The sequence below is a fragment of the Dermacentor silvarum genome, chromosome 4 (genome assembly GCF_013339745.2).
Source record: "Dermacentor silvarum isolate Dsil-2018 chromosome 4, BIME_Dsil_1.4, whole genome shotgun sequence".
NCBI classification, from domain to species: domain Eukaryota; kingdom Metazoa; phylum Arthropoda; class Arachnida; order Ixodida; family Ixodidae; genus Dermacentor; species Dermacentor silvarum.
In genome coordinates this window covers 114922581-114936587 of record NC_051157.2, presented here as the reverse complement: position 1 = coordinate 114936587, position 14007 = coordinate 114922581, and the positions used below count along the sequence as shown (strand labels likewise).

The 14007-nt window shown below is 46.8% G+C and overlaps 1 protein-coding gene across 1 annotated transcript in view; it reads left to right on the top strand.

Moving 5' to 3' along the window:
* The window catches only part of LOC119450541 (acyl-CoA synthetase short-chain family member 3, mitochondrial-like), a 32751-nt gene that overhangs the window by 4097 nt on the left and 14647 nt on the right, over positions 1 to 14007 (top strand). The window contains 8 exon segments of the mRNA XM_049665956.1: positions 1494 to 1682; positions 3351 to 3485; positions 4003 to 4143; positions 5943 to 6119; positions 9859 to 9969; positions 10031 to 10071; positions 11328 to 11431; positions 12645 to 12740. Of these exon segments, the coding sequence (XP_049521913.1) occupies positions 1494 to 1682; positions 3351 to 3485; positions 4003 to 4143; positions 5943 to 6119; positions 9859 to 9969; positions 10031 to 10071; positions 11328 to 11431; positions 12645 to 12740 (994 nt within the window).

Here is a 14007-nt window from a genome sequence, read left to right as displayed (position 1 = left end):
ATAGCAAATTAGTAGACATCTATATGAAGTAAAGATAGTAGCTTTATTGGCCGTATAAACTTACAAACATAGGCTTACTAGCCAAATTAACAAGCATGGTGTAACGCGCGAATTTGCAAATATGAACACGTATTACTCGATGACCGCGGAAACTCGCTGTCAAAACGCTGGAGTGAGGAAGCGCGGCAGTTGCAGCGAGCGAATTGACCTTCGTGCTGCCTCTCGCATCAACGCGAACTAAGCCGCGAAAACACCGCGCACGGCGGACTTTGTCCTCGTCGCAGCATACGGCGCGCGGCGGCGATCTTATCGCCCTTGGACTTAATACGGAACCTCATGGCGACCGCAGGAATTCGCCTGGAGTGTCCATATAATTGCAATCGCAATTATAATCGCAATCGAAGTCGCGCAGGCCATATAATACGTCGAACAGACAACCGGCGGTCTATGAGGGTTATACCGGATGGGTGCGAAAGTAAGCTAGGGAAGTGCATTTGCGGAGGACAGGCGGAAAACTATAGGTGATCTGATGAAATTAGAAAGTTGGCAGGCATATATGATGAAATCAGCTGGTGCAAGACAGCTGGTAATAGGGGATCGCTGGGAGAGGCCGTCGACTTGCAGTGTACATAAATTCTTCTTCTTATTGTTGTTGCTGTTGTATAAAATGTGTGCATTTTATTCTTGTTTATTGACGTGTATAAACCCGTATTGTTCCGTATAATTGTTGCCATACTTGAACGAGAAGAGAGGAAACCGAGGGCCCGATTTTTATTAGTCATATTATAAGAAGCAAACATACAAAGACACTAAGAACAGAATAGGGGAAATTACTTGTTAACTTAATGAAAGAAATGATAAATTAATGGAAATTAAAGTGGATGAAACAACAACTGGCTCCAGGTGGGCCACGAACCCACGTCTTCGCATTACGCGTGCGATGCCCTTACCACTTGGGCTACCGCGCCACCGTTTTGCCATCCTCTTTCTGGGGTATTTATGTTTATCTACTAGAATTAAACCCGAGTGTGTTAGCCAGACCACCACTCGCAAACCTAGGCGGCGGATGTGGAACACCCGTTCTGCCGCAGGCGTCACGTGTACGTGATCTTTTTGAGTGAAGGCAACTGGCTATAATAAACCCACACATGCTACCTGAAGGCATCAATACTTCCGAATTCGAGAGCATCGCACGCGTAATGTGAAGACGTGGGTTCGTGCCCCACCTGCGGCCAGTTGTTTTTTCATTCACTTTCATTTCCACTAATTTATCATTTCTTTAATTCAATTAGTAAGAACAAGTAATTTCCCCGATTCTGTCCTTGGTGTCTTTATTGCCATGCTTCGTGTCACAGCGTATATTTGAATACTGCTCTGATTGATTGATTGATTGTGATTGATTGATTGCCATGACGGAGATTGTCTACGCCATTTCTCTCAGGTTAAACTTCGCGAACGAAACGAACAGACCTCGCGATTTGTTTCGGTTCCAGGTGTCCCGCGTGGCGGGCGTTCTGAAAGGGTGGGGCATCCGCAAGGGCGACCGCGTCATCATCTACATGCCCATGATCCCGGAGACCATCTACGCCATGCTGGCCTGCTCGCGCATCGGCGCCATACACTCGCTCGTCTTCGGCGGTTTCGCCGCCAAGGAGCTCGCCGTGCGCATTAACCACGCGAAGGTTAGTGGTGTGGTTTACTACAAAAACATACGGTGTGGTTTACTACATAAACCACTACATAAACCCCACCGTATACTAAAGCGCACCCTGCTATACTAAAATCGCATGCTACTTAGACGCAACTAGTACATTTAAAAAAGCACATCGAGGACACACGTCTCCTTTCTTGCGCGTCTTGCGATCTCCGCGTTCTTGCGTGGCTATAAACTCATTTGCTAAAGGCGAAGACTAAAGAGGAATAATGAGTTTTCTTATGTTAATTACTATGGAAGAATGTTTGTACAAGTGCGAAACGGCAACTCTTACCGTTGAAAGGAGGTTCGTTAAGCCTGAAAAGACGTGACGAGATTGACTACTGGCGACGCCGCATTGAAGTTTACGTGCCAGCTTCCCGTGGCGTCACAGATTTTGACCGCGTCTACAGTGCTGGAACAGACGGATGTCTTAATGAAGAGAAGGGAGGAGAGGTCGACCGGAAGAACGTGTCTCTAGTGGGGTCTATCCGATTCATTGTAATAGCTTCACATGCGTGGCCACATTTAAGTCGTCTCTGTACTAAAGAAAGAAAAACGTATTGAGAAAGAATGAAAATAATGAAAAGGGAGAGACGCATTTTCGCGTGTTGTTCAGTAAACCATAGTGAGTGATTATAACGTCATAAACATTAAACTGTGAGTGACTGTATACACTTCGCAGAAAGGAACAGACGATTACGAAGGACAGCGCGTCGAACGATACAAACGATATATTGTTGTATCGTGCGATTCACTGCATATAGTCACTGTGTACAATCCCTTCACAGTAAGAGTTGTCGTTTAGCTATTGTGCAAACGTGTTTCCATAGTAATTAACATAGCAAAACTCATTATTCCTTTTTAGCTTTCGTCTTTAGCAAATGAATGTAGAGATACATTGCAGCTTGTCTTTAATGATGACTTCGTTAAAGAGAAGAATCAATTAATAGCCGTACTTTCGAAAGCACGATTCGTACCAGGGAGCCCTATGCATTTGGATAAATTCGTGATGTTGTAGGATCCTAATTTTATAACCAGCTGTCTGCACGTGTGCGCGCCGGGAAGTTGCACAGCCAACATAATGGAAGAAACTAGTTAACCTAAACCTTCCACAAAGACTACCATCGTAGAGCATAATAGACCACGCGGAGCAACACGAAGTAGTAGCTTTCACTAAATTAACCTCTATATGGCTCTTTATGCACCACGCGCCTCCTGCGTTAAAAGGTTAGTTTTAGTCTGTGAGGGATAGTGAACTATCGTTTTGCTTGCGGTTACTTCTTACTGGTATTTTACTTTTTTTTTCATAGTGTACTGTTAGCACAAACTCCAACACGAGCTAGTCGAAAACTACCGGAGAGCGTCTTTCCGTTTTCAGGTTCGGCTGGGCATTTATAACAATTGCTTAATTCACTGTCCAAAACGTACATTGGGGACGACATCATGCTTAGAAGCTAGCTACAGAGTGCTTGCAGGATGTATAACAGGCGTTAATTCTCATCGGTTTGTTTTCTGTTCACGTTTCATTTTATGCTTATCAAACTATAGGAGAGATAATGCGTATTAAGCTTCAAGAGCTATGAAAAAGGAACATTCATTGTGAAGCACAGCCCTTCCTAGTAGCTTGAGCTTACTTTTTGCCTGGTTCGCGCAGGCAGACGCCTGCCTGTCGGCCAACTTCGGCATAGAACCGAAAAGGACGGTGCCATACAAGACGATTCTGGACGAAGCCATCAGGATCTCCGAACACAAGCCCAAGAAGTGCCTCATCTTTCTACGCCCGGGACAGGCAAGGCGCAAAGCGACGACGCGTTTTGGCGTTCATATTGTCTCTAATCCTGCCGCAGTTATCGTTCTTATCTGCCAAGTAATGAATGAAAGAATACTTAGACAATCTAACGCAATTTATTTCTGCATGCTCCTTGCGCTGGGCATTGTAGTTAAATGCAAGAGAATCGGGATAAAAGCGTAGCTTTTCACCGTGCGTAGCTGTACAACGTCATGATGTTTTACAGCTACCAATCAAAGGTACAGCCCGGATCGAGCGAACCTTTGATTCGGGATGGTTGGTAATCCGGAACGCTCAGATTTTTACCGCGCAATAACGCAGAACGACGTGCCTGCCTGTCTGTGCGTTTTGTCGTCTGCACTAGTCGTCTTTGTCATCTGCAATAGCTGTTTTGTCGTCTGCACTTAGCAGGCACTGAATATCGAAGGGTTAAGGTAGTCGCGACGATTTCAGCGCATAACCCCCTCCATGCACTGTATGCCAGCCTGTTTACGCAATGGACTTCGGATATGCACAGGCCGACATACCAATGACTCCGGGTCGTGACGAAGTGTGGACGGAGGCCGTGGACAAGGCGCAGCCTGCCGAGTGCGTCCCCATCGAGGCCATGGAACCCCTGTACATCCTCTACACCTCCGGAACCACCGGTTTGCCCAAGGTGCGTCGCGGGTAATTAATCTCATTCGAATTGGGACACTCAGTATGAGCTGGCTGTTCCTTGGCTTAGCAGAAAACTTGGGCCACCGGGTATATGGGCGTCCGAACAGACAACTTGCTGTGCAATGATAGACCAATCAAAATCTAAATTACACAGTAAGAAAGCCCCGATGACAGATGGAAGAGCAGGCAGCACATTAATGTGTGCAGCACAAAAGAAAAGTAAAGGAAAGGAAAGAAAAGAAAAGTCGAAATGTGTTCATCGAAAGAGGCGAAAGTATATGCAGCAAATGAAAAGAAAAAATAAGCAGGTGCATAAAATTATGATCATATATGTCTAACATGCAATTGACTGTAAAAGGTGAAGTTTGTTTTCCATTTCACTCAATCATAGTGTACGGTGGAAAAAAGAATATTGTAATAATGTACTTGATCGTTTTCGTATGTACATAGCCATACATACATCATATGCATCATAATTTCCGATCTTCTGTTTCTTCGCGAAAGGGCTGGCGCGTTGTTTTTGGAATAAAGCGCTTGATAGCTCGGTGGACCTCCAGTCGTCAGGCTTCGGACCGCGTAGCCGTTAGGCCAGAGCCGATGACGGCTCGCAGAGAGAAACAAGAATTCATACCTGAGGGGAGTTGTGGCGACGAAGAAGGGCAAAGCGTGACGATAGAGATAGGCTGAGGGTCGGCGAGGGTCGCCACAGTCATTTCCTGGGGCAACAACACAATATTTAAGTAGTATAATTCTTGTCCTCATTTACCTTATTTTCAGCCTATGTTCCGATATGGTGCGTGATGCGGGCTATAAGCAAGTATTTCTACTTGTTATTGCCTGTGTTAATAAAAAAAAATGTTATGAAAATTTTCTACGCGCAAGCAACTATTTCATATCTATTTCAGTGCAGGTTCGAAGCCACTATAGTTCATCTTAATTTTTTAAAGTCAACTTGCACCACCGAAGTGCATCTACGTGGAGTCAGCAAACATGCCGCGAAGAGTTGCACTGTGAGTCTGGTTTGTGGACGAGTACCAGTATGCGAAAACGCTCGCCTACCTATCGACCATTTGATCCAGTGAGCCGACGTATTGCGCACGCATAGCGCCATCTATGAGCTGGCTGACGTCGCCTCCATATTGGCTTAATTGAGCGAATACACTGTTTTGTATACCAGGGGCGCTATAACGCAAAATGATTCCAAACTGTTTTGATTCCAATTTCTGAAATCAGCCTCCACGATTGGTCAAAACATTTTCGGGCCACTCCCAACTTCGCCTGTCTGTCACGCGATGTCGCGAAAACCGCGATAGCTCCCCATCTGACATAACTGTGTACACACTGATTATGCATGATTAAACCGCACAAAAGAAAAATAATCATTCCTGATTCGACGCCTTTTCACCATTAGCCCTCTGCTATTGGTCCAATGTTTACATCGACGAGTGTTCAAACTTATTTCTAGGTACATTGCGGTGACTGTAGTTCTTTAGTTGGATGTGGTTTTCGCCCCCGTATAAAGTAGTTTTGGTTAGTAATAACATCGTACCGTACAAGCCTCAAGGCGATGAAAATATTTTTTCTTTTTATTTTGTTCTGTCTTGTTCGGTATGTCCTCTCCGACGCACCCACCCAATTTCTATCCTCACATAGAAGCCGTCGCATTCCTTTAATACAGTAATCATCGGATATCTTTAAGACAGCTTGACCTACGTTGACTGGGATACCCTGTACATAACGGCTAACAGGCGACCTTCAACGGAACAGCGTTCGATCACGTATACGCGTTTCGCACAGGCTGTGGTTCGTCCGGCAGGCGGCCACGCGGTCAACCTGCTGTACACCCTGGAGAAGGTGTATGGCGTCAAGGACGACGACGTGTGGTGGGCCGCCTCCGACCTCGGCTGGGTGGTCGGACACTCGTACATATGCTACGCGCCCCTGCTCAAGGGTGTCACCACTGTCCTGTACGAGGTATGTATACGGAGTCTCATACGACGCGCTGTCGGAACGTTATACTGGGCGCGTATTGGTTGCCGTGCATATATTTTCTGTACCATACACACCGAACTTATGATTTCATAATAAATTTCACATAATTTCCTCGATAACTGTATGACGGGAAAGCGAGCGTACCCTTCGGCCTCCCCAGCTGTCGATGACGTTTAACTGCATCCGACCAAACTTAAAAAAAAAAAAAACACTTCTAGAGCACAATCACACCAGTGATTGGCAGAGGTCGCGCGACTGACCGCGACTAATCACTCACGGCGACCGATTTTCACATCGGCAAACGCGATCCTGCATGCCCATCGCCACACCGAAATGTCTCGCGATTGATGTCGTTCACACGTTTGCTCGCACCGTCATTGTCACTTAAAATAAATAGACAGACGTCCTGCGCCTGCGCCCTTGATTGGTTCAGCGGTTTTGCGACTGTAGTCGCGCAACTGAAAAATCGAGCAGCCGAGCGACCGACGCAAAACAGTCAAATTTTCCACCGAAGCGACCATCTTGGTCGCACAACCTCTGCGAGTCGCCGGTGTGAATGAGCTCTAAAAAAGGCGTACACCCCTGCAGCGCATCCGTTGTTTACAAACATAGAGGTAACAGAATGTTGCAGCAACAGGGTACTAATTAGAACTGGCTTTCCATGTTGAATTGCGGGTATACATGGAGGAAGGGAAAAAAATTCACCGACGATTACGATACTCCCTAACGCGAAATTTGAGCGCAACTCTATACGTGTTTTCATCTCGCGATATAGTGGCTGGCGCGGACAATCTGTCTCGTGCGGCACGTTGCAAACGGAGCGAAGTGTGGCGCGACTGTCCTCGCTAATCTGGAGATCCCGAGAGCCAGCACGTGGGTGACGTGTGGGAGCGATTCACAGCAGCCGCCTACAGACAGACCTCCCAGACGACGAGCGCCACTCTGGTGCCATCTCGTAGCCACCGTCGCCGCGCTACGCTTTTCTTCTCACGCGTTCGCCATATTCTCCGCCTCCGCTTTCCGCCTCATGGTTCCGCTGCACCCTCCTCTCCGCTTTCCTCCTCGCGTCTTTCATCCCCCGATGTGTTCCGCGTCCGCTTTCATCTTTCGCTGTGCTCATTCGCTCGGTTACGCCGCCGCCGAAGTTCGCCGCAGGAACGCGAGCTCCTAAGAGCTGCGCTCAAAAGGGAACTTCGGGTAACTTCGCGTGTCAATCTTGAAGTATAGTCATAAAAATTTTTAAAGAAATGCTCATAGGAAATAGGCCCGCGCCGCGTGATACACAAGGGATATAGTAGAGCGAAGGCCGATCGTGACGAGAGTATCCCTATAAGCGATATACCTCTAACCAAACAGTACCCTGAACGACCTGGGCCTGCTTCTCAAGAATCAACGCGCGGGTGGGCCCAGAAGCAGTCCCGTGAGGTTAGCGTGCCGAGGCCTGACGTTACGCTCCTTCCTTTATAGACGTTTTCTTTCCTCCATGTAGGGGAAGTGCCGTCCAACGGGACGCATGAAGGAACACACGATGTATGAGTGCGACGATGTACGTATAGCTTCCCAGTGTGTTACCTGTCGTGCCTTGTTGATAGAGTGAAGTCTCCACTAGTAGAGAACTGAAAGCTGGGCGAACTGCAGCAAGCCGGTCGCGTATTGTCCGCAGCGATCACAAAATTTGGGAGAGCTGTGATATTTATGCATCACACTGAGAGAAACGTCGCGAGAAAAAGAAAAAAAAAAAAGACACACGCATGTTTTTGTTCGCAATGTGCGTGCTTTCTTTTCTCTAGTCCTCTTTCTTTCACGACCTTTCTCGTCTCTTCGTTTCTGGGTGCGTTAGTTATTATTGCGATAGCAATTATATGGACACTCAAAAGCAGATTTCTGCCGTCGGCGTCGCCGTCGCCGTGAGGTTCCGTGTGACGTCAATGGAGATGAAATCGTCGCCGCGCGCCGAACGCTGTATGTGCGAGTGAAAGGGCGCGAGGGGCGCGCGCTTTCACGGGGAGTGAACGCACGGCGGAGAACAAACGTGCGTTCTGCGCCGTGCTCCCTTAAGGGCTGCAGAAGTAGGCGTCTCTTTCCTCCTTTACAATCACCATATATGTAGAGCAAACGCGCCTTCTTCCGACGCGCTAGAGGCCGTGGGGGAGGGGGAGGGAAGGGAGGTGACGTTTAGCTGCGGCACCAAGTGGCTATTTATATCAGAGGCTCCGGCAACAGTCACCAACGACGCACGCATTTTGAGCGAACGCGGGCAAAACGCCGACGGCGTCGACAACAGTTCTGCGTGTTGCCGGTGCTGCTGCATGTCCAAGATTATACAGCTGATAAAGCTAATATCATTACTCCGTATAGCTCTCTACAAATTTGCTATCGCAATTGATGCTTCGCCTTTCAGGTGAAACTGCGACAACATTTTTGATGATATGCACTTTAGCAAATGTGACATAGTTAGGTTATTTATCCTGAAGCTGGTTTCGAATCAGCGCTACGCTTGTCTCGTTATACGGTTGATCATTTTTACAGTAAAGCTCTTGTTTGGGCTAGTTGGTGCATTCTAGAACACATAACAGGGCAGCGCGAAAAACACGGACGAAGAAAGGTATGTACACAGGACGGGTGCAAAGTTTGCGCCTGTCCTGTGTACATACCTTTCCTCGTCCGTGTTTTTCGCGCTGCCCCGTTATGTGGTCTTTTTACGTTTTGCGGAATTCTTAAATATCGCCTGTGGCCGGTGGCATAATTTCTGCCCTGGATAATTCGAAAAGGCGAACATTACCAACACAAGACATCGAAACAGATATCCAACTATCATTAACAAAACAATTAAATTTCGAATGAATTACTTTACGGCACATATTGCAATTTACGAATTGTAGTCGAGGGGTTCGCAAGATGATGCATCTACTTGACATGAATCTCCAGGATGACACCACTTTCGAGATATTATTTCCCAAAGTGTGGGACGTAATACGTGGGCGTTCGAGTTACTTTTGTGCTTCAATGCATAAAACAGTATTTTGTTTTAAAAAATGTAAGTGAAACAAGAGTGCCTTTTTACGGCGAGTTTAATGGCGCATATCTCCAAACTGGCGTCATTCTGGAAATTCACTCCAAGTGGATACGCCTTGCAATTTCACCGGCTACAATTCGTAAATTGCAATATGCGCCATAAAGTAATTAAGGCGTTAATTATATTTTTATTTAATTAGTTGAATATGTGTTTTGATTTCTGGTGCAAGTAATGTCCGCCTCTCTGAATAATCCAGCTCAAGGACTAGAATTATGTTATGTGCAACAGGCGATTAAAAAAATCTGGATAACTTATGATCGTCCCGTATGTATGTATGTATGTATGTATGTATGTATGTATGTATGTATGTATGTATGTATGTATGTATGTATGTATGTATGTGTATGTATGTATGTATGTGTGTGTGTGTGTGTGTGTGTGTGTGTGTGTGTGTGTGTGTGTGTGTGTGTGTGTTGTGTGTGTGTGTGTATGTATGTATGTATGTATGTATGTATGTATGTATGTATGTATGTATGTATGTATGTATGTATGTATGTATGTATGTATGTATGTATGTATGTACGTAGTACATACAATACATACATACAATGATACACATACAAAGATGTCCCTGTCTGTCTGTCTCCAACCACGATATCTTGCAGAGGTCTCGCGCGGCTCGTTTCGTCTCTCCTCGGTGCGCAGGGCAAACCCGTGGGCACACCCGACGCGAGCAGCTTCTTCCGCGTGGTCAGCGACCACGGCGTCTGCGGCATGTTCACCGCGCCCACGGCCATGAGGGTCATCCGCAAAGAGGTGCGCGCGCCGCTCGCTCAGTCGTGACTGCTTCAATCTGTGCCTCATTACATACACGCAGGACCCCGAAGGACAACTGGGAAAGAAGTTTCCGGGAAAAAAGTACGCACGGGGCTTTGCCGATTTTTTTTCTCTCTCTCTCTTTTACTGTCGACCGTAGTACTGTTCAGCGGCGAGCTTAGAGCTCTGCTAGATAATAAGCGCTACGAGATGCTAGATAATAAGCGCTACGAGATAGATAGATAGATAGATAGATAGATAGATAGATAGATAGATAGATAGATAGATAGATAGATAGATAGATAGATAGATAGATAGATAGATAGATAGATAGATAGATAGATAGATAGATAGATAGATAGATAGATAGATAGATACGGACCACCGCGGCCACTATTTATTTCAGGCACCGCCAGCCAATAAGTACTTTGTCAGTATGACTCCGGGTGACAGCTAAATTCGACATAGCGTTGCGTCATCGTTGCGGTGCTGAAGGAGATGTCGCGCCGCCGCAGAGCTGCTCATGCTCGCTACCGCTGAGTTCTACTGAAACATACAATATATAATGAAATAGATGGAAGATGCGACGAGCACAGGGAAAGACTCTGTGCAGGGGACAGAAAGAAACACGACCGGCACTCTATCGTGTCCGTGACCTAGTCATCCTCGATTGGGTCCATGCGAAGACGAAGGGGGTGGTAAAAGGAAAGCAGCGCTTCTTCGCTATCTGTCGCTCCGCTGAGGCACGAGAGGTCAGCTCGAATTACGTTCTCTCCGCGTTCAACTATAAGTCCCCTCGCAATCTGACTGGAGGTGCCTGGATATCGATCCCACGTGCCTCTCGCATAACAATGATCAACGGATCGCACTATAGAACATTCATAAATCGTAAGAATGCCGCATGACACAAGAGACAGCTTAGTCATACAGTGCGCGCTAAATGTGTCGCTGCCTCTTGCCGTAGCTCATCGCGATTTCCTTCGTTGCTCCTCTATACTGCTCCATCGTTGCTTCGGCGTTCGCCAAAGCAGACCTCGCGCGGCGATATATAGAGTTCAACGTCATGGCATCGTTTAGCAACGTTTATAAGGCACTGTGGTGAGCTGAGACGCCCTCGGCAACTTTGGTTGCCGCGGTGGCAGCAGTGGGTCTGCGATTCCAAAGAACTTCCCAAGTTATATGTCGTACACGCGGAAACTCCATGGTATCGTGATGCGCTTATAGCAATCGAAAGGCGCTCGTGTCTTCCAACTTACGCAACATATAAGAAGCACGGCTAGATTTCCTGGCACCGTGTGCGCGATCTTGTTTCCAACAAGAGAGAGTGCGCGTCAAGCAACCTCGGGATACTACTCCAGGCTGCGGCACCTGTTCCTGGCAGGCGAGCGGTGCGACCAGGAGACACTCCGCTGGGCCGAGCAGGCGTTCGGCGTTCCCACGCTCGACAACTGGTGGCAGACTGGTGAGTGCACACACAAGCACCAGTATTGGGCTTGAAACCTGTTCATTCTTGTTTAGTGACGTGTATGTACCCGTATTGTTCCGTATAGCCGTTGCCATGTGCTTGGTGTCACAACGTATCTTTGAATGCTGCTTTGATTCATATACTTCTGGTGTTTGCCTATTCTTGTCCTGGATGAGTCACATTTGCTTTGACTGAATAAATCTATTTCATGTACCCAAATAAATACTGTGAGATGGGAGCTTGACCGGCTGTGTATAAGTACAGGGTGTACCAACTATCATGCACCTAGATTTAAAAATATGCAAATGCCACGTAGCTGGGCAAAACTAAGATAATGTTGTTTGCCGTCGCTTGGAGATACTCAGATTATTTTTTACGCTCCGCCTAATTGCAATATTATAGTCTTAATAATTAATCAACTTCTCAAATACTATTATAATTAGATGGAAAGTGTCAATGAGAAAGTTGTAGAGCAACATCAAAAACTCGCGATACAACTTTCTGTTGCTCAATACGTGCTGCATAAAAGTGTTTTTCCGAGCGTGAAAGAAGCCCGCGAATACACGCAAAATTGCCGCGCGACTGGCCGCTCGAGGCAATTATCTAATTCAGGCGGAATGCAAAAATAATCAGGAGTATCTCCAAGCGACGGCAAACAACTTTACCTTGGTTCTCTCCACCTACGTAGCATTTGTGTATTTTTAATGTTTGGCCCAAGTTAGGTGGAATAGCCTGTATAATACCAGTACACTAGTTATACAGGGATCCAATACACAACACACTGCATTACATTTTACAAGCCTGTACGTGCCATCTGCTGCTTGTGGCAGGGCCTCGACAGCTTTCAGGGCACAACGTGCTGAACAACGTTAGCGAAAGATAGCTTCTTCCCAATGTTAGTCTTTGCGAGGAGAAGGCCACTTCAACAATTCTGTTCGTTTTACAGGAGGTGGCTTGTTCCCTGGAAACACATATGAGCTCGAATGTATGCTTTTGTAACTGAAAATGAAACCATTTTTTTCTTTGCATTTATTCCTTTTCTGATCTATAATTTGCGGCCTTATAGCACAACACGGTGTTGTTGAAGGTCACGCAATAAAGGATGATCGTGAGTCACAGCCACAATTTAGATGTATGAAGGTGTGCTTCGAAATAGCGACAGTTGTTTCCTTTCTTCATTTTGTGCTCTCCAACTCTTTTCATACTACAGAGACCGGTACGCCTGTGACGGCTACGTGTGTGGGACTAGGCAACACAACGCAGGTTCCAGATGAAGCGACGGGACTGCCAGTTCCCGGATGGAACGGCAAGACTCAAAACTATATTCCGTTTCTTTTTTTCCCTTTTTTCCTTAAGTTTTTTTGCGATAGCAATTATATGGACACTCCAAGCGCATTTCTGCCGTCGCCGTCGTCGTGAGGTTCCGTATAAAGTCCAACGGCGATAATACCGTCGCCGCGCGCCATATGCTGTATGTGCGAGTGAAAGCGCGTGAGGGACGAGCGCTTTCACGGAGTGCGAACGCACGGCGGAGAGCAAACGCGAAGTCTTCCGTCGTGCGAAAGGCCGTGGGGGGACGGGAGGGAGGGGGGAGGCGACGTTTAGCTGCGGCACCAAACGCGTATCTTGCGACTGGGCGCAAGGGGAACTGGCGACTCAATCTCCCAAGCGAAAGGAGGAAAGCGGGAAGGCAGCGCGGGAGGGAGGGGGCGTGGCTTCTACTCTGCCAGCAACTGCGTACTTGTACTTTGCGCGGCTGAGGGCTGTCGCGCGCCCCGTATATTGAAAGCGATCTCCACACAGCTCTTTTTATGCGCTGTGCTTTCGCCGCTCAGTTTCCGTTGAAGCGATAGACCTCACGAACCTTCGGTCGCTGCTGCGGCCGCGCTTGCTAGCCAGCGTTTTGACAGTGGTAGTCTGCGGTCATCGTGTGTGATCTATTCATATTTGCTTGTGCGCGCTGACACAATGTTTGTTAATTCAGTTAGTAAGCGAATGCGTCCAAGTTGATACAGCCGATAAAACTACTACCCTTACTCCGTATAGCTTTCTACTAGTAAATTTGCTATCGCAATTGATGCGTCGTCTTTCGGGCGAAACTACGACTTTTTTTTTATCTCCGTGCACTGTAGCAAAAGTTACAGGTTGCATAAGGTAATCAGAAACCAAAACCCCAAGAAAGGCCCGTTTATTTCACAGCGATAATTCTCCTACGATCTACGCTTGTCGAATGAAAATGCCAATCAACGGCGCACAATGGGTTTTCTTTAAGACACGCGACCGATTCTCGCGATGTAGCTGAGTACAGGACACATTAACACGTAACTCAGCTGACAGTGAGTGATAGTCCAATATTGTCACGGCAATTTTGCTGTCCAGGCGCTGGTGCTGCTAAAGGCATGTAATCTTTTACAATCATTCATTTTTCTTACGCTGAAAACTGGATATGAAGTGGACACGAAGAGTTCGTTTCGTTCCTGTTGCGCCCTAGCTACAGTACTTAGCGCAAGAAAAATTAATGCACATCAACTAGCTCAATTCATAGCTCTTCTAAACTTTTATGATCAATTCGT